This window comes from Polypterus senegalus, chromosome 7, assembly GCF_016835505.1.
Source record: "Polypterus senegalus isolate Bchr_013 chromosome 7, ASM1683550v1, whole genome shotgun sequence".
Classification (NCBI taxonomy): Eukaryota; Metazoa; Chordata; class Cladistia; order Polypteriformes; family Polypteridae; genus Polypterus; species Polypterus senegalus.
Window position 1 is genome coordinate 125,721,625 of NC_053160.1, and position 21,337 is coordinate 125,742,961.

General features: G+C 38.6%; 1 protein-coding gene across 3 annotated transcripts in view; it reads left to right on the forward strand.

Moving 5' to 3' along the window:
• rasgrf2b (Ras protein-specific guanine nucleotide-releasing factor 2b) overlaps window positions 1-21,337 on the forward strand; it is a 536,042-nt gene that overhangs the window by 432,723 nt on the left and 81,982 nt on the right. For all 3 annotated transcript variants that reach the window (XM_039759265.1, XM_039759267.1, XM_039759266.1), the window contains exons 10-12: window positions 2,960-3,120; window positions 7,980-8,046; window positions 9,914-10,050. In XM_039759265.1, coding sequence (XP_039615199.1) covers window positions 2,960-3,120; window positions 7,980-8,046; window positions 9,914-10,050 — 365 coding nt within the window. The remainder of the gene's footprint in view (window positions 1-2,959; window positions 3,121-7,979; window positions 8,047-9,913; window positions 10,051-21,337) is intronic.

Here is a 21,337-nt window from a genome sequence, read left to right on the forward strand (position 1 = left end):
TTTGCTAGCTAAGTGGAGTTAAGGAACACGCCCCGAAGCTCGCTACATGTTTCTTGGATTCACGCAAATTAATCAGTAACGCAAACTATAATATATAGCGAATAAGAGATGTCGCAAAATTGTCCGCAATGTTCAAGCAAATTTATAGAAAAAAACCCAATCTAAATCCGTTAAGTAGTTCTGTTGTGAAAAGCGGACAGACATACAGACAGACAGACATTGGATTTTATATATTATATATTAGTAAATCTTCAAAATAATGTGCAGTTAAAGTCTCGACAGCATTTCTGGAGCTTTGTAGAGCCAGATAACTATAAGAATCTTCACCAAGCAGCTCTGAAAATATCTGCTTTGTTTGGCTCTACATACCTCTGTGAGTCTGCCTTTACTGATGTGAATGTCATGAAATCAAAGTTCAGAACAAGACTGACAGATGAACATTTAAATTACTCCATAAGAGTGAACCTAAGTGGCTACACTCTGCCATACACCTCTCTTGTTGACTCCATGCAGTGCAAGTCATCTTACTAACTAAAAAATACATCACACATGCAACTGGAAATGTGAATACTCGTGACGTGAAACAGTGACATGCAACAAAATGACAAATTAATAAGTAATACCTGTGTATTTGTAATTGCATTGTTTTGTTTTGATAACATTCATGTTTTAATTCAATAGTGTGAGATACACTAGAAAATGCATACAGACATACAAATGCACTTGCAGGTGAACTAAATATTTTTTGTGATGTTTTAATGCAAAATGTGAGCTTTGGACACTAACATTTTGTAAATGTTCAGGCAACACAAGCTTATTCAGTTTGCTTAGGTTGAAATGAACTATGAGAAGAAATATTAGAAAACATGAGTAGCCCTCGGCCATTTTTATTTGGTAAAAGTAGCTCTCAGGGGAAAAAAGGTTGGAGACCCCTGATATATAACATCAGTTACCCACTAACTTAAAAGAGGTGGGTTAGGATTCTTCCAATTGAGCAAGATAATTCTATGTGCCAATAGTGAAGTAAAGGCAATTACAGTGTGTTTGTCCTTCTCTACCTTAAGCCATTTTGGAAGTACACCAAACACAGCTGTTAGTGAATTAGGGGGGATTGTGACACCAAGGCTGTCTGAAAGGCATTTAAAGATTTTGGTCCAAAATGATGTTAATTTGGTGCACACCCAAAACATATGGCTCAATGAGGCTGGAACTTGATTGCAAGGTTTGCAGGTTGGATTTTGCCCTGGAAATATTTTGGACAATTTTAAATGAGACAGATGTGCTTGACAAATGATTTTTTAAGTTGAATAATTGTATGCTTTGCACATATGGAGCTAGAATGAATTCTGTGCATTGCTGCCTTCCATTCCTTTTCTGAAATGTTGAGTAAGATATCCTTTTCCCAATGTACTCTGGCATATTTGGAAGGGAGGAACTTTAAAATGTTTTTGTATATTACAGAAATGCTGTCTGAGACCTCAAGACTGATCAATATTTTTTCCGGAATAGAAGTAGTTGGGAGATGAGGAAAATTGGGCAGGTTTTGTTTATCAAAGTTTCTAGGTTTATCATTAACAGTGATCCTAACTCTGAGCACTTGTATTGCCTTTACCGCACTCATACGCATTATTTCTTTGGAATTACATTTATCAGTCAAAACAATCATGTGACTGAGTTTAATGGTGACTGGATAGGTGCCTTCATGAGCCCACGGTTTTGCAACAACTGTTGGTCATATAGATGTAATAGTATCAAAATGTTAGTAATGACGATTATTATAATTGTGTCATACTTATTGAGGGAGTTAGAGAAATAATACACAAATAATGCACCTCATCATCACAGTGTCAATGCCAACAGTTTCTGCCATATTTAAAGTTGTTTTAACCTCAGTAGATAAAAAGGAAAAAGCTTTATGTAATGGGTTAGCAAGCTATTGAGAACTGAACAAATGGTGTCCATCTAATGATAATGCTAAAGTGATCTCGGCATCCATTGTTGTCTCCAGCACATCACGTTTGTGAGTTTGTTTAGATGTTAAATGCAGTTCATCACACTCCTTCTGACAGTATTTGGTACCTGTAAATCTCTGTGATCTAACACTTCTTGCACTGCATCACCAATCATGATCATTATATCCTATCCTAAACATTTCCATGCATAGGCTTTTTTTGATTTTAAAATAATTTCTTACTCTTTTGTTTAGATCATACAGTAGCTTCTGGAGGCTATTTTTTTCAAAGGGAGTATACTGTGTACAAGTTATTGTATTTTCAAGTGAAAGTACAGTAAACATATACTTTAAAACCAATTCATCCATCCATCCATCCATTTTCTAACCCGCTGAATCCGAATACAGGGTCACGGGGGTCTGCCGGAGCCAATCCCAGCCAACACAGGGCACAAGGCAGGAACCAATCGTGGGCAGGGTGCCAACCCACCGCAGGACACACACAAACACACCCACACACCAAGCACACACTAGGGCCAATTTAGAATCGCCAATCCACCTAACCTGCATGTCTTTGGATTGTGGGAGGAAACCGGAGCGCCCGGAGGAAACTCACGCAGACATGGGGAGAACATGCAAACTCCACGCAGGGAGGACCCAGGAAGCAAACCCGGATCTCCTAACTGCGAGGCAGCAGCGCTACCACTGCGCCACCGTGCCGCCCCAAAACCAATTCATCTGCATAATTAACTTAAAAGTATTTAAAAAAAATAATCAGTAGATCAGTATCTTTTTTGTTGAATACACCATACTCCAAATCAAAGAAAATTATGTTTATATCATAATGTACTGTATAATGAGAGTTCAAATATACAATCAGACACTCCTAAATGAGTAAACTACAGTTATAAGATTATGATATTACAGTTATAAGATTATGATATTAAATAGTGGGCTGAGAAAATTAATGAATAAAACTAATAAGTACAGTCTATTTCTTTGTTTAAGGCTCTCTCATCCAGTTGCCTTCTGTAGAGCGTGGAAAATTGAGCAAAGTACGCCTTGGATCATTGTCACTGAAGAAAGAAGGTGAAAGGCAATGCTTCCTCTTTACAAAGCACTTCCTGATCTGCACCAGGAGTTCAGGAGGAAAACTCCATTTGCTGAAGGTAGGCAACCACAACTGCTTCCAAGAAAACCAGCATGATGTTTCTTTAGGCTTTTAATTACAGTATTTCAGAATTATGGTAGAGATTACATTTTCTTATATAAAGTACTGTATATGTAAAAATAAAATAAATAATTGATCTTTCTTCCGGGCCCTCATTTATCAGTATCTCTGAATACACCATGCTTATGTACTTTGTAGGGAAATATTTTGATATTTGTCACTATAAAGTTTTTTTGTGAATCAGTGCATATGTCAACATGTATTTCTGAATAAGACCTAAGCATGTTGTTTTGAGGTTGTGTAATGTATCATTATTACATCTGTATGCTTTTGAAAGTCAGAACTAAAAGGAGTATTGTAGCTAATGTCACAAACTCCACTCTGAGTCATAACAAGGTTTGGGGCAGCCACCCGTATATTTGGTATCCTGGCTGCGAAGTTGCAAAAGTATAAACAGCACTGATGTGCACAGAACCGAGTCCAAACTGAACCAAGGGAATAGGGAAAAGGTGTAGGCTTTTAAAAGGGAAGACAGGAATTGAGGTCCAGGGGGTCTGGCTCATAAGGGTCTTCAACCATAGGCTCGAGCCCGGACGTGACATCATAGGGGCCGGAGCCGGCAAAGTCTTCTTCCATAGGCTCGGATCCGGAAGTGACGTCAATAGGTCCAGGTGGGATCTCCGGTGAATGGTCTACAGACAAGGGAGAAAACGAGTCAGTGCACTCTGCCACATCCCGGTCTGATTCGGAATTGCCCTTACTCAAGCCCTTTAGCTGCCTCCCATGCGCACGTGTGTGACAAGGCCCCCCCCTCAGTCCAGACTCATTGAGTCGGCAATCCCAACCGAGAGGTCGTGAACCCAAGAAAGAGCATCTGCATTGGCGTGAAGAGAGCTCTGACGATGAACGAGCATAAACTTGTATGGCTGGAGGTCAAGAAACCACCTGGTGACCTATGGATTCGACTCCTTGTGCAGGGCCATCCACTGTAAAGGCGCATGGTCCGTGATAAGGGTGAATTCCCAGCCCAACAGGTAGTACCTCAGCTAAGTAATTGCCCATTTAATCGCCAAAGCCTCCATCTTATTCAATGAACCTCCTCAGCATACTGTATGCTAGCATTGTAGACAATATTCAATAGTTTGCATATTAATAAGAAATACATTTACATTTTTCCCTTTAAATAAAAAAGGCATAAAATTAAAAAAATGGTAAAAGTATTCATCATTAAAATAGGGCCCGCAACTGGTAATAGAGGGCTAGAAACAGCAGATTCCATTTTATAAAACCTATCCATGATGTTTACATATTTTACCAGGCAAGGAAAACTTCCTCCTTCACATTCCATCATTATTGCAGCCCATGTGGCTGTATTTCCAAGCCACATATAATATAAAGCCAAAGATCCAGCTATCAATATTGCTCAGTATTCTTAGTCAGTGCCTAGCATTTAGCGCTTTAGACTACTACTTCCAAATGTTCAGGTTCCAGTAAGGCCAAGACAGGCTCCTTATTTTCATAAGTGATAGAAGGGATTTCCAGGAGGAGGCTGTTAAGAAATGAAATGATAAAGGCAGCACGTCTTGGATCTTGGCTGGACCTTTAATAGTGAGAAATTAGTGGTTCAATGGGAGCAGAGGCTGATAGAGAGCACAGTGATGTTTTGTGACTGCTCTGTATTGTCACCACTAACTCCAGAACTGATTTATAGACTGATTTATTTTGTTCGTCTGTGGGCTACGTCTTTCTTTTCAAGGTCGTCCTCTTGCTCTGGGGTGCAACGATGGTCTGGGTCCCTCTATGGGAAGAAAAGAGACCCCGTGCCATCTGTGAGACCGATGCTATCAGTCGGGGCGAGGTGGTTTGGCAGCCGACACTTACCAGCCAGCTCCTCACACGCACCTCTGCCGGTGCCCGCCCTTGCCATGCGATCGGTCATCACAACAGCGTCCTGTGTAGGAGGTGTGGCTACTTGGCAAGCAGAACTAACCAATGCTGCTGCCCTTTCGCACTGCGTTCCTATTTCTTTCTTTATGGTACTTACCTGCATTGCACAGGCTGGAGAATCTAGCGTCGAGCTGCTTCAGCCATCCAAATATGGCCTCTAAAGGCGCGCCGACTTTCTCCAGCCTCTAGAGCGTCTCCTGCAACAGTCACAAAACCAGTAATGAGACTGAACGGGTTGCAGGTTGTCCTCCAGCTCCCATGCAGCCAAAAGCATGTCCGCTTCTTTGGTTGGTGGTGGACTCGGTCTTACCTTGTCCGATTCCGCCAACTGCAAGCCATCAAGGCCCTGCGTCTTCCTTGCACACACCCTCAGGTGTTCTTTGGGTTCAGGGTGAAGGTTAGTCACCCCTGCCTGCACTGTTTTATCAAGAGGACTCTGACACACACCCTCCACCCCCTTACCTGCCTTGGGGAGGGTTCCTTGCTCCTCTGTGGGGAAAACCGTGCCAGGGAGATCATCTGGGCTCTCATCCTCCGACCATTATTTTGCGGTGAAAAGGGGCTCCAGACCTGGCTCACTCTCGCTTGCCCCACCGTCATGTCACAGACAGACGTCTCCAAGACACCAACACGGATCCAGCCCTTTGGCATCTAGGAGGTAGGTAGAGAGAAAAGCCAAGTAACACGCCCATGGACAGTCATCCCTGGGTCCGTCACCTACCTCCCTACGGATCCCATCGTCCTGTATAGCGTGGGCGCGTCTGGCTGCCGACCTATGTGACCGCCCGGACTTTCTCCTCCCCATCAGGCACAGTGTTCACCAGAGCATCTCTGTGCTGTCGCAGGGAGCGCTCCTCACGCTGCTGTGCCATGTGCTTTCCTTGCACTGCTGTGCCGGGTCATCACACGAATGAAAAATATAGGTCCCTGCCTTACGGACGGCCAGGAATCCTGCCAACTACGCCAGTGTAATCAAAAAGCGCTATATGGGCACCAACCCTTTACTGACAGACACAGGAGGCACACTTATAAAAGAAATAAACTTTTATTTTCTTCGTCTGTGGGCTATGTCTTCCCCGTACCCACAGACTCAACACAGTCCCACACTAAGCACAAGCACAAACACAAACTCAAATAAACACAAATCATATCTCTCTTCTTTATGTCCTTCACTCCTCTCCAGCAAGGTTAGTCCCTCTCCTCCCAACTCTGGCTCCCAGAGTAACGACTGCTGGCTCCTTTTATAACACCACCGGAAGTGCTCCAGGTGCTCATTGACTTTCTTCCAGCAGCACTTCCGGGTGTGGCAGAAAACCCGCCCAAGTGGGCTCAGCAGTTGTTGGAGCACTCCCTGACAGCACCCTCGGATCCCAACAGGGCTGTAGCCAACTCCAACTCCCGTGAAGCCCTGCAGGAGTCCGAGGCACCACTTCAACCTGGGGGCTGCCATCCCCAGGTATTATGCAGCCCATGTCTGTTCCCCCAGACCATATACAGAAGGGGCTCCCCATGCATGGGTCCTGGCTGTCCACTACTATATATATATATATATATATATATATATATATATATATATATATATATATATAGTGTATATATACACATATTATATATTTTATGCTGGACATATACGCATAATGCTAAACCTTTTGCAATCTATTTTATGTATCATATGATGGTGACATGGTGTCACAGACAACTTTAAAAAAATTATTTTTAATCAATTGGGAAGCATTGTGACATGGTGATTAGTGCAGCTGCATCACTGATCTAACATGCTTGTTCATATCCCACATCTGGTCATTATCCATGTGTTGGTTTTTCTCCAGGTACTCAAGTTTTTCCCCTTCACCTCCAAAGATGTGTGTGTTAGATGAATTGGCCCTCTGTGGGTTTGTGTAAGTAGGCTCTAGAAAACAGTGGCATCCTGAAAAGGGTTGTCTCCCAACTGCTGGTTTGGGATCAAGCCATCCAAAATGCTAAACTGGGTTAAGACCGTTTGAGAATGTTATATTGCAGTAACCAATTCAGTGTTTTAGCAGGTTTTTTCCTTTGGTTATTAAACAAAAATGTAGCATAATGTTTCATTTTATAAGATAAAGTTCCTGCCAATTACCATTTCTTTGCATATTTGCTTTCTAAATAACTTCCCGAAGCCTTGCAAAAGTGAAAATTGAAAAATAAGACTGTGAAATATAATATAATGACTGTAATGAAAATCCACTTAGTATAGTATTACTATCTATAGATGGCACATTGGCATAGTTTCAGCATTGGTGTCTCATAGTAGAGTTCAACTACTAGAGTGCTCACAGTCTGTATATTGGCTGCTTGTTTTCCCTGTGTTCATTGGGTTTCACTAATTACAATTTTTCCTTCCACATCCAGTATATTACTAAGTTAATTGGTACCACTAAATGGCCGTGGTAGGTTTTTCTCTGTTCTTGAGTGTGCTTCATGTTATTATGCCTTCCATTGGAAGCTGGCTTAGAAAATCCATCCATCCATTTTCCAACCCACTGAATCCGAACACAGGGTCACGGGGGTCTGCTGGAGCCAGTTCCAGCCAACACAGGGCACAAGGCAGGAACCAATCCCGGGCAGGGTGCCAACCCAGCACAGGACACACACAAACACACCCACACACAAGGGCAAATTTACAATCATCAATCCACCTAACCTGCATGTCTTTGGACAGTGGGAGGAAACCGGAGTGCCTGGAGGAAACCCACGCAGACAACATGCAAACTCCACGCAGGGAGGACCCAGGAAGTGAACCCAGGTCTCCTAACTGCAAGGCAGCAGCGCTACCACTGCGCCACCGTGCTGCCTGGCTTAGAAAATAGATTGATTATAAGCATTGACTCCTGTTCTAATTCATATTTTCTTTTTTTCTTCTTCTTATTACAGCAGGGCGGTGTCTTATCACTTATTGAGTGCACCCTAATTGAGGAGCCTGATGCAAGCGATGATGAAGGTAAACTACATTTTAAAAAAATCATGCTTGAAGTGGTCTACCTATGGAGGAAATGGTTGAAATGTATGATTTACATTGAGACTAGTCTTGATAATGACTTTTGAGGGTTAATTCATTGAGTTACTATTTTAAAAGGAAGAATAATCCACTTCTTGTGTCCCTTTTAAGATCAAAACATTTGATGGTACATAAGGGAGTTCCTAGGCATACTGTTGACGCAGAAGAAGTATTTCTTCCTTTAGTCTACACAGCATCTCCATATTCACTGAGCGAATTTTAAATTTTAAATCATGTATAACATATACTGTAGGCTTAAAGTGCAGGTACAAGCTGTAACAAGCAGAAAAGTAATATAGGTTTATGTAGTCCTGTCACAGGTAATGTAGGCATCATTCTGGCATCGCCAGGCTTCAAGAATCCTTCTTCAAATTCCTACTGTGTTGTTCTTGGCTAATTAAACATAAAATCATATCTAATGGAGGCAAAGTGTTATCTTGCAAGATATGTTCTGTGTTATTGAGGATGTACAACAAATAACATTGTGATGTTATTATTAAAATACTAAGGGGCTCCGCCCCTGCTTGCTTCGCTCGCCCACCCCCGTGTTTGGTTTACCGGATATACAATTTAAAGAGATTGTTATTTTCATGGGAATTGTTACATATGCATTATTTTCACTTTTACTTTAAAATCTTTTGTAAAAACAATACTTGTCCTTTATTTCTGGCCCCGTGTGTGATTACATCTCTTTCACGCCAGATGTATAACGCTGCTCGCGTTTAGAATTGGGGTCGGCTGAACGCACGATAAGGAGATGCCATTGGATCATCTGCTGTCTTTTTGCTGCTTGCGTGCTGCCTGTTCTCATTGTTTTAAGAGCTGGGAGCACATGATGCTTGTCTGCCAAATGCAATCCAACAACTGCTAGGTTACATGTCTGTGGACTTGTTTTAAATGATGGCTCATTGCCTTATCTCACGTGACGTTGTAAAAACAATAATTGTCCTTTATTTCCGGCCCCAGGCGTGGTTAAATCTCTTTCTTGCAGGATGTATAACACTGCTCGCATTGTGAAGGGGGGGGCAGCTGCTGCCTCGCTGCCCTTCGATCATTTTAAAGCCTGTACACCCGCTCTCCTTTTTGCCACTTCGTGTTCCTGCTGCTCGTGTTGTGCTCGCTTCTCCATGATCATAAATATACACCTGACTGAATTGTGTTTTCTTTGAAATTAAACTTGTTGTTGCTTTAACTGTTGCGGGACCACAGATTCTCATAGAATATGTTCCATTATTGTGTAAATCTACGTTTTGTGCATTGAATAATGTGAATGCGAAAAGACTTTGTTTTCTGCTCTTTGCCTTTTATTTCTGACCTCATTTTGTCCTGCTATTTTTTCAATTACACCTGGTCCTGATGATTAATTTCCTTCTGTTTGCACTAATGCGATCTTTTATTCGTCGACATTTCATTTATAATGTATTTTCCTTTATATGTTTTATATGCACTGAGACCCATGTATCTGTGTGTGCTGCGTGCCTTTACACTACTGATTTTTTTTGCGGGCCGTGCTCTGATATTGCTTGTAAGTAGGGAGTGTTTTGCAAGAATCTCATGTTCTATATTCCTGCGATCTTTCGTCTTGCTGGTCTTTCATTTGTCTTTCATGATCTTAACATGAAGATCACGTATCGTCTCCTAGTCATTCCCACCCACAGGATTTTGTCTTATAATAGAGAGATATAACAGGGTTGGTGAAATCAGGTGTCACCTTGTGTGTGCCCATTGACTTCAAGAAATATTACACACACCAGTCTCATTTTATGGTATTCTAAATCCATTATTAAATTCATGTCTTTATTCTGTACAGGAAAGGTTACCGGGCAAGTATTTGGTCATCTAGATTTCAAGATCATTGTGGAGCCTTCTGACGCCCCATCATTTACTGTTGTCCTGTTGGCACCTTCACGACAGGAGAAAGCAGCATGGACCAGTGACATCAGCCAGGTATTATTTGATAGTGAATGCTTGCCAAAAGCAGAGGCTCAAATAGTTTCCACTGTATCAATCACAATTTAAAAAATAGCACCATTTTTCAAAGGCCTTAACTTATTGTCTCTAGCCAAGTCCAATCTAGGAGAATGTATAGCGATACCTGAAAAAGAGTGGATAATAGATCAATCTTTTTCTAATTACATGTTAGAATGGGCAGTAATTCTTCTTGGCAGTCTTTTCTTTAAAACAGTCACTGTGTGGTCCAGGGTTTGAAAATAAAACAAATAAAACAGTGATACTTACAGTAAGTAGTTTACTGAAGTAGTAATAAGAGTAATAAGTTAATAAGAGTGGTACTCTGGAATGCTTTACACTTATGCTTGCTTGGAAATTATTGTTCAAAATACATGGGGAAATTCATAAGATAAGAGCAGAACTGTATAAGATGTCCATGACAAACTACTTAATATTGTAGAAATGAGAAGGAAAATTGCTGTAAACAATATCTTATGGGTAATAAATTGTTATGGTGTACTTATAGAACACTAGCATTAGTCTTATTTTTTATTTAGGTGTTCAAGAGGCAGCTAATCTTGTCACAACAGGAGGATGTTAGCACCTAAATACAATGTGACAAATTAGTTTCTGCTAGTCTGGCCACATGCTGCAAATGGATAGCCAAGTCTTGTCCAGCAGCCAACATTCTAAGAATTGATTTATATTAACAATGCCTCTTTATATACTGTAGCTGAATGATTTTAACACCAGTGTTCAGCACATTTGCCCATTGGTAAGTGGGTGTTATACTTAGAATTTCAGCCAATATGTGAACACAAACTAATTTTAAAAGCAGACATACAATTAGATGCTTTAACATTAAGAATGATGAGGAGCAAATACATCAAGAGAATCACTGATTCACATCAGTGCCTTTTAATCCTAATCAAATGACTTTATCCATTCCAGTCTTTTTTTGGATAGGTATACAGTGATGCCAATTCTTCAATATCATGTAATAGTAGAAATGTATCTTTGATTGCAGTCTTTGCCCTCTGTCTGCTTTTTTATACAGTGTATTTTTGTCCATGTTCTTTATCTGCCTGTAAACCCCTGATTCTCTAAAGAATCGCAAATCCAACAATGGCAACCTCTTTCTGTTCCCTCCGATCTTTGGAGGGATGAAAAATCATGGAGGGTGAGAGCGTCCTGGGAAAGTTTTCATTTAATTAAATAAATATATATGAACTAAAATTAACCAATTTATTAAAACTAAAATTGAAATTTAATTGTTATATCATTTAAGTCCAAAATTTCTTTGAGTTGTTGAACTCCTAAGTAAAAAAAATATCCAAGTGCAAAGGTTTAAATGAAGTAAATTGGAAACAAAAAATCCATTAAATGGTAAATTCAAAATAGTTAATCAAAAATTTCCTTATCAACAACATTTTTGGTAAAGATGGTTTCCTGTCGTTGAATCAGTTCTCCATGGTATGGAATAGTTAAAACCTTCACTTTAACGTCATATGAATGCCGAACTCTTGAAAAGGCAACATAAAGTTGTCCATGTCTAAATACAGGCTCAGATAGGTAAATCCTTACTTTGTCCATGGTTTGTTCTTGGGATTTGTTGATCGTCATGGCAAATGCAACCTTAATGGGAAATTGGCGTCATTTAAGTTTAAAAGGTAATTCCAAGTCAGAACTTGTAAGGTCATTTCTGGGAATCAAAACAATATTGTCAGTATGGGATCCCGTAAGCACTTGTGCCTCAATAACATTTTCTCTCATGCTGTTCACGACCAACTATGTACCGTTGCATAACCCTTGTTTAGTATTAAGGTTTCTTAATAGCATGACTATTGTCCCTACTTTAAGGTTAAGATTGTGTTGTGGTAATCCGGCCAGGTTAATAGTAATTTAAATATTCTAAATATATGGGAAATTAAGATGCTCAGTTTCGTGTTCAGAATCAACACAGTCAGTACAGTACACAGTGCCCAGAGGGGACTGGGCGGTATCATGGTCTGGAATCCCTACAGATTTTATTTTTTCTCCAGCCGTCTGGAGTTTTTGTTTTTTCTGTCCCCTGGCCATTGAACCTTACTCTTATTCGATGTTAATGTTGATTTATTTTTTTATAATTATGTCTTTCATTTTTCTATTCTTTAATATGTAAAGCACTTTGAGCTACTGTTTGTATGAAAATGTGCTATATAAATAAATGTTGTTGTTGTTGTTGTACTTAGAAAGACGTGACTTTCTCCAGTAAGCAATCCAAACACTTGGTTATTTATCTGGTCAACGTCAATAGGTTGTATATGCGGTGGTGTGTGTGTTCGCGTTCGGGCGGCAGTTGTATTGTGCACGGCTCGCTTCTGGCTTCTGATCCCAGCTTGGAGATCTACATTACTAAATGAAGATTGTATATTCAGTGGTGTGCGCGTTCGCGTTCGGGCGGCAGTTGCATTGTGCACGGCTTGCTACTGGCCTCTGTCATCCGTCCATATATACAAACATTGCTAAACGAAGGTTGCATATGTGGTGGTTTGTGCGTTCGCGTTCGGGCGGTGGTTATATTGTGACCTGACGTTTAGTTTACAGGTTGTGTTGTGTTGTTTGGGCTCCACCTACTGACTCTGGGAAGTCGCTGGGCTTGACTCTGGGGCGTTGAGGCGCTGTGCTTGTGCGCTTTCGGTGCATCTGGGCTCTAGCATTAACCTTCATTTAGTAATATAGATAGTCCAATGAAAAATGTAGACTTTTTACTCTACATCTTTAGCTCTGCTTACAGATATTGTCTCATGCTTGCTTTCGGCCATGACTCTACCACTTTCAGTTTTTGCAGTCCATCATTAACATGCCTACTGGGAAGAGAAATCAGCATGCAGAGAAACAATCTTCAATGCTAGGATTGGCTCCAACAGACCCCCGTGACCCTGTAGTTAGGATATAGTGGGTTGGATAATGGATGGATGGAAATTGGCAGACGTTTTTGAGCATTCACTTAAGATGAAAGAAGGTGATGAAAAGTAAAATATGGCAAAATGTTTAATTGACAACAAGGGAGACAAAAGTATTTAAGTAACTAAAAATAAACAAGCCATACAGTACATCTATTCTTGATATTAAACGTTAAGCTACAGTATACAGACATTCAAAGAAACAGAGACAAATATGCATAGAAACAGTTAAAAGTGACACAGTCAAAACAAATGTTTTAGATTTGTTGTCCAGATAATTGGAGTTTTGGATAGTGCAAAAGGCATCGTTTAATGGTCTTCCAAAACTTTTAGTTGCAACTTAACATAAAAGGTTATTTTACCAAAACAGAAATCAGCAACTCCATCTTTTCTCACAAACAGTGAAGTAAAGACTAGAATCTGTAAAGTCTGAAAATAAAGATATAATGTGTCATTCAAGAATGTACAAGGGGAAGTCAAAAAGTAAAGGGACATTTGAGAAAAGGGGCATTTATTCTAATGATAGAAAAGTGAAACATACCTTATTTTTCTACATAACCTCCCTGGACTTCAATGCACTTTTCTCAACGTTTCACAAGTTTTTTGATTCCGTCGGGAAAAAAAGTTTTTCGGTTGCATCTGCAACCAATTTTGCACCGCATCAAGGACTTCTTCATCACTTGCAAATCTTCTTCCCCTTAGTGCTTCCTTTAGTTTCCAAACCATGCTCACAGCCTTACTTTCCGGTTCGTGATGATGAACCCAAGTTTCATCTACAGTAATGATTTGCTGTAAAAATCCATCTCCCTCACCACGATAACGGGTCGCAGGTTTAACACCTTCCTCAAACAAAAAGCGAATCACTGCCTTCAATTCCTCCTTGGTGCAGATCGACAATGGAGCTGTCATGTTTAATGGTCTGCTACTCTCCATACACTCGAACGAATAACACGGGAATAAGAGTTACACGTTGTATAGAAGTGTTGGCGACTACACTCATTCAGCGCTGGATACGAGCAGTGTTACCAAACTCTGAAAAGAGAAATTAAAAAATCCCTTTACTTTTTGACTTCCCCTCATATATTTAAGGATTGTATAATCCCTTTGTCAGTTAAGTTTTACACAGGCCTCTGTTACCAATGATTCAGTACTAGACAATTCTGTTTCAAATATTTGATGACTGGATGTTTTTCTAGAAATAGGAGGAGGAGTAGGGCAATGCAGGGAGATGCAAAAATACATATATTGATTATTTCTTGAAATTGATGTTTTCAATATTGTTTGTATATTGGATATGTACTCATTTATCTCCAATAATAATGTAAAAGCATTTATTTAAAAGCTAAATGTAACTCTTATTAGTATTAACATGAAAATGGATCAAAAGCTTCTCAATAAGAAGAAAACAGAGGGTTCCAGAAGTGAGGCATTCAGAGGGATATCCTTAGGAACCCTGTTATGACAATTAATGGGTAAATAGGAAAGTACAATTAAGTTCAATTCAAAGCAAAGCACTGCATGTGGTCACAATCTAGCTGGGCACACAAAATGTAAAATCTCTTGTAGCCCCTTTCTTCTGAGATGTTGTTTTTAAATACAGTGGTATTTGTGATTTTGTGAATAACAGGTACAGAAGATCTAAGTACCAGTATCTGATTATAATAGGAACAAGAATGTTCAGGAACAGGCAAAAGGTTTGAAATAAATTTTAAAAAATCAATGAGAACCAAATATACCAAATCCAAAACACTAGTCAAAGCCAGGGTGAAAATTCAAACTCAAGCCTTGTTAACAAAATCACTTTAGATATGTACACAACATGTGTTTTCTTAGCACAATATCTTGAATTGTGGACAAGATTTCCAAGATTTTCTTTCTGTTGTCCATCAGTTAGTTATTTCTTTATGTTCAATTCCTGTCAAAATCTTGTTGGTCTCTAACTGAAAGAATCTGGGTAATATGACTATTAATTCTTGTAGATCTTCTATTCTCAAGTTCATTAAACTAGAACTGTTGGCAGCACAGATATATGGTTCTGCTGGCAAGACAATTTCAAATTTGGAGCATATTGCTTAGTCAAACACTACAATAACTGCAGGATGTCCTCTGTTTAATAGATGTAACTTTGTGTTTCTGTTTTGTCTTTCAGTCTTTTTTTTCTTTGCTCTGTCTTCTGTAGGAGGGTTGCTTGAAAATCTGAAAACAGCAATGGCTTACTTTTATTTTTTTGCTCTGGTTATGGAGGGGGTTGCGTTTGGGTGGAAAGGGAGGTAGCTGGTGGGATATTATTCTGTTATATGCTTTATGTCTTTTTTGATTTTATATATATATATATATATATATATATATATATATATATATATATATATATATATATATATATATATCCATTGACAATTGGGTGCTTACAATTTTAATGAAAAATGTTTTTAAAAAATCAGTGTTGGATGATGTTAAATGCATGGTGGCATTTTATAAAATACATAAAATATGAAAGGAACATTTTTGGCAACCATATCTCCTTACTAGGCTGAGTTGATACATTTAATCCACAGGGTGACAGAGGTTTCATAATAAAATACTCCCAATATACACTATATCCTTGGAACAATAACCAAAATAATGGGTAAGTATAAGTAATATTATTTTGGGAAAAAGATTTGAAAGAAATTAAAAAGATTAGGTTAAAATCAGTAAAACACAAAAAATAGACATTAAAACAATATATATATATATATATATATATATATATATATATATATATATATATATATATATATATATATATATATATATATATATATATATATAAATTCTTCAGCACTTCTCTTTGACCCTAAATACATATTTTTATTAAATTTTTTCTGTGGGGAAACTGAACCCAAAATGAAACTCGGATGTTTTTCTTATCCTGCTCACTTTTCTAAATATCATGGCAGTTTCAAAACTCTGCCCTATACAAGCTAAAAGGTGCCCGCCCTTTCTAACTAAAACATGTGTTGCAAACATAACAGACATTTAGTAGAGATTGTACCAGGGACTGACATAATAATAACATTCCAGAAATTTTAAAAAAATGTACAAAATGACAATCAGTTTTGTATACAATGCAGTTTGTGAAAATGCAGGAAATTAATGTCAATATGAACTACTGACATGTTGCTTTGAAATGTACATGTGCAGTTTTGATGCTCCAAAGCTCACAGTGTGGCAAAGTGGTGCAAACTGCAGTAATGAGATAATTGAAAAAATTCAAATCAAAATATTTCTTGCAATGTTTAAAGACAGTATATTAATGATAGACTACTAAATATGTATTGTATGTCAATCATAATGGTTTATACTTGACTCTTGTTTTTTTTTGTGATTATTTTCCATCAATCCATCCATTATCCAACCTGCTATATCCTAACTACAGGGCCACGGGCGTCTGCTGGAGCCAATCCCAGCCAACACAGGGAGCAAGGCAGGAAATAAACCCCTGGCAGGGAACACACATACACCAAGCACAATTTAGAATCACCAATGCACCTAACCTGCATGTCTTTGGACTGTGGGAGGAAACCGGAGTACCCGGAGGAAACCCATGCAGACACTGGGAGAACATGCAAACTCCACGCAGGGACGACCCGGGAAGCAAACCTGGGTCTCCTAACTGCAAGGCAGCAGCGCTACCACTGTGCCGCCCATCATTTTTCAATCCATCCATCCATTTTCCAATCAGTTATATCCTAACTACAGGGTCACGGGGGTCTGCTGGAGCTAATCCCAGCCAACCCAGGGTGTAAGGCAGGAAACAAACCCCAGGCAGGGCACCAGCCCACCGCAGTGTGATTATTTTATAATATTAAAAAAAAACATCCTTAATGAAAATGCTGTCCTGACCATACTGCCTCTTCTCCGTACTTCATGTGCTGGCTGTGGTCATACATTTCTAGCCATTACAGTATGTAGTAGAAAACAGGTGTTTCCAACAGCAATATGGCTTCAGCCCCCAAAAATACACAAAATGGCAGTTACTGTGATCGAAAAACAACAAATAAAATTATGTCACGGAAATGTTATGAAAATAGCAATATAAAATTCTTATAATGGCAAAGCAAAAAATACATGAATATTTAAATTCCACATGTCATGACAAGAGGATGTCAAAAGTATAGTTTTTATGTTATTTCAGTTTTTGTAAAAATATAACTGGCATAAAATTGTAAAATTCAGGTATGTTAAGTTCATAGAAGGCTGTCCAAATAGACTTACTGGACTATTTTATCTTGGTAGAGTAATATATTACTCTACTTTCCCCTTTTGTATTATTTAATATGTAGTCTTTGTCAGAATGCCTAAAATCTCCCACACTTACCACTGTTTATAAGGTATTGTACCATATAACTTAACTCCCGATCTTCCCTTCTACATTTATAACCTCAGGCAATTAGGTGTAGTAAAAGACAAGCAGGAGTTAAGTTACAGTTTAAATAATGTATTATTGATAATGTTCATAAGTAACAACAATATGCAAAGTACATTTGAATATTGGCAACTATACAACCTATAAATGTTGATGTGTATTTGCAGGCGGCACACAGACTTGTTAGTTACTTAAATCGTCTCTAGTTTTGGCATAATTTTTGGTCAGCTTTCTTCAGAACAGACCGCATGCTAGTCTCAATATAACTGCCGAGCTGTGCTCTTCATTATGTTTTCCTTTTCAGCTCATGGTGAGATGGTCTTTCATCAGTTTGGCAAGAGAGATAGGGAAGAGTAAAGCATGCAAATTTATAGATTTTCTGTCCAACCCCTAGAGCTAATAGGGCATCATCGTACTTTAAGGTTTCTGATACAAGCCAGTTCCAAATAGCCATACTTCAGACCAATGGAGCAGAGAAAGACTTCACACCTGCCCCCAAAACCATGTGGTAAGGTGACACTTGTCAGCTAGGCAGTCTGGCTTTCCTGTGGGGGTTGTTTGAGAGAGCCCTGCAGAGAAACACTGGCCAAACTAGTTTTAGGCACTTACCCCCAACCCTGGAGTAAAATTACAAAGGGACTCATTCCTAAAATGCAAAATTTCACACCATAACATGGACTAGTAAAAAAATTTCTATGAAATATTAGTTAAAGGGGGTGATATTTATGCAACCAAACTTTTTACATTTTTTCCTGAATATTTATGTTTTGTTCGTCTTAATTGTGAAAAAAAATAATCATGTGATTTATCTTGCTTTTAAATTTTACTTTAACAAATTCCAACTTTTCCATAAGATTGTGTAGACTTTGATATTCACTTTACCTAGGCATTAAACTAGGAGTGTCTGCCTCTGATCCTGGAGGGCTGCAGTGTCTGCAAATTTTCCTTCCCGCATTTTCTTAATCAGTGAACAATTTCTTGTGTTAGTTGACTACTTTTCTCCTCGTTTTAATTGCCTTATTTTTAAGACTCAGTCCTCTTCATTGCTTCTTTCTTCCTTAAATACCAGACTGAGATTTGAAGTGAGCTAGCCAATGACCAGTTGACTCAGGGCTTCAAGCTCTAACCAGTTTCTTAATTAGAAACCGATTCTTGTTGTTAATTTAACCTGTTATTTAATTCCATGGCTTGCTGCTGCTCCCATAGCAGACATTTCCAAAACTATGGATTTTCATTTTTCTAAGAGCACCATCAAAATATTTTGTGCATCTGAGTAGATCAACATGAGACCTTCACCTTTGTTTATATTCAGATATTGCATAATGGATGTAGATTATCCCGTTGTGTGTTGGCTGCTTTTATATATCATTACTCCTGCTAACTGAGAAAAACAGAAATACAAGTAAGCACTAGTTCTAAAAACAGAGTCAATTAAAATTAAGAAAAAATAAGTTAATAAGCAGATAAAACTTGCTGCTAATTAAGAATATAGAATAAAATCCTGCAGCTACTATAGCCCTCCAGGATTGGAGCTGGACATCTCTGCACTAGATTAAATCTGGGTTAGAACAAAATGCAAGGGATTAACAGATGTCTTTTCAGAAACAAAACTTTTTTTTCTTTGGAGTAAATCCTGAACTGATAAAAAACAAGAACATAATTTAAGAACCCACTAAATTGAGAACTAAGTTACATATTTATGAGCTCATTGAACTATGAAAATGGGCTAGATTCACAAATGAGAAATTAAAACAGAAATAGATGGACTATAGGTGAAGCAAGGTGGCCACTGCCTATAATATAAGCTGAAAGGCCAAGAGAACTGAATCAAGACAGCTGTAACTTTTAGCTAGAAAACAGCCTGGACAGAATCAAGACAGTCATCACCCAAATTGTGGTAATTGATAAATATCTGAGATAGATGCCTAAAGGATTGGTCTGCAGGGCAAATAACAGCCACTAGCTTGGAAGATAGCTGAATAAAAACAAGACAGCTGCATAATGACTGACCAGCTTGGTATATGTAAAATAACTGCCAGGTTGCTGAATGGCTGATTGAACAAAAAAGAGCATTGGCTGCTTTTTGGATGGCTGGCTTAACAGAACAGGAATGCTTCGGCTCAGTTTGACATAGCCAGTTTAACACAGAGGGGCAACTTATTTCTCTGGGATGGGAAAACTGCAGTTTTAGCTGACACTGCCACCTTAACAAGCGGCTCAAGAGTGAAATGTGAATTCTCATGAATAGGCCTATGAGTGCTTGGCATGACACGATTGGTTTATAGGAAAAAAAAAAAAAACTAAAATAAAACTGCACTATTTTCATAAGAAAAGAATATATAACCTAACCTAATTTGCCCCTGAACAAAAGCTAAAGTCTTCTTTGCGTCTACCTCCCTTTCTTTTGGAAAGGAGTCAACTCACCTACATGGCCAGAATGCCTTAGTCACACTTGAACCCAAGTGAGCATGTGTATTTATGTCTTTGGCAATGAGATACAGTCAACAACAGTGCAAGGGGTTTACAAAAAAAACAGTTTATTCAGAAAGCATTAGGGTTAGAGTAAGAACCATTAGAAATATTTTGGCGAGTATAGACCATTCAGCCCAACAATGCTAATCAATCATATGTACCTAATTCCTACAAAATAACATTAAGCCTACTTTTGAAGTCCCTAAAATCCTACTGTCTACCACACTACATGGTAACTTATTCCATGTGCTTATGGTACTCTGCGTGAAGAAAAACTTCATAATGTTTGTGTGAAATTTACCCTTAAGAGGTTTCCAACTGTGTCCTTTTGTTCTTGATTAACTCATTAAAAAAAGATCCTTGATCCTCTGTATTAATTCCTTTCATAATTTTGAACACTTTACACATGCCTCTTAATCACCTTTTGCTTAAATTGAAAAGGTTCAGCTGCTTTAATCTTTCCTCATAACTCATCCCCTGCAGTCCTGGAATCAGTCGAGTCACTGTTCTCTGGACTTTTTCTAGCATTGCCATGTCTTTTTTTTTTATTTCCCAGATACCAAAACTATACCCAGTACTACAGATGAGGCCTCTCTATAAGTTATAAAGCTTAAAGCATAACCTCCTTTGACTTGTATTCTATGTGTCATTCTATACAACCTAACATTCTTTTAGCCTTCTTAATGGCTCGTGAACATTATCTGGAAGTTGACAGTAGTACTCTCCATTTTCATACCTCCCATTGTGTATTCATATCTAACATTTGTACTTCCTATGTGTAATTCCTTACATTGACTTACCTTAAATTTCAACTACCACAAATTTGCCCAAGCCTGTATTCTGTCCAAGTCCTTCTGTAATGATTCAATAGATTTTAGATTATCTGCCAATCCACCTAGATTGGTATCATCTGCAAACATAACCAGCATGTTGTTTATATTCCTATCCAAATCAGTTACATATATTAAAAATAACAGTGGTCCTGGAATGACCCCTGAAGGACACTACTGTTAACATCACCCAATTCTGATAAGGTTCATCACACCATAACCTTCTGCTTCCTGTGTTTAGCCAGTTCTGCACCCATCTACACAATTCACCTTAAACTCCCACCTCCTTTACGTTTGATGCCCAACTTGGATCTGCCCAATCACCTTTTTATATAATGGGATAAAATTTGCCATTGTACAGTCCTTAGAAATGTTCCCAATGCTCTGTAACTTTCTAAAAATGTGTGTCAAGGGTTTATATATGCACTCATTAACCTCCTTAACTAGTTGAAGCTTAATGTAATCTGGTCCTAGTAATTTTTTTAGATTTCAGCCTATTTAATTTAAGCAGCACTCTCCCTCTACTAATTCCAAATCATTCATGACATTCTTAGTAGCCCCAGTTACTTCTGGAAGGTTTTCCATTTCCTTGTAAGTGAAAAAAATGCAAGTTTAGAGCATTTGCTATT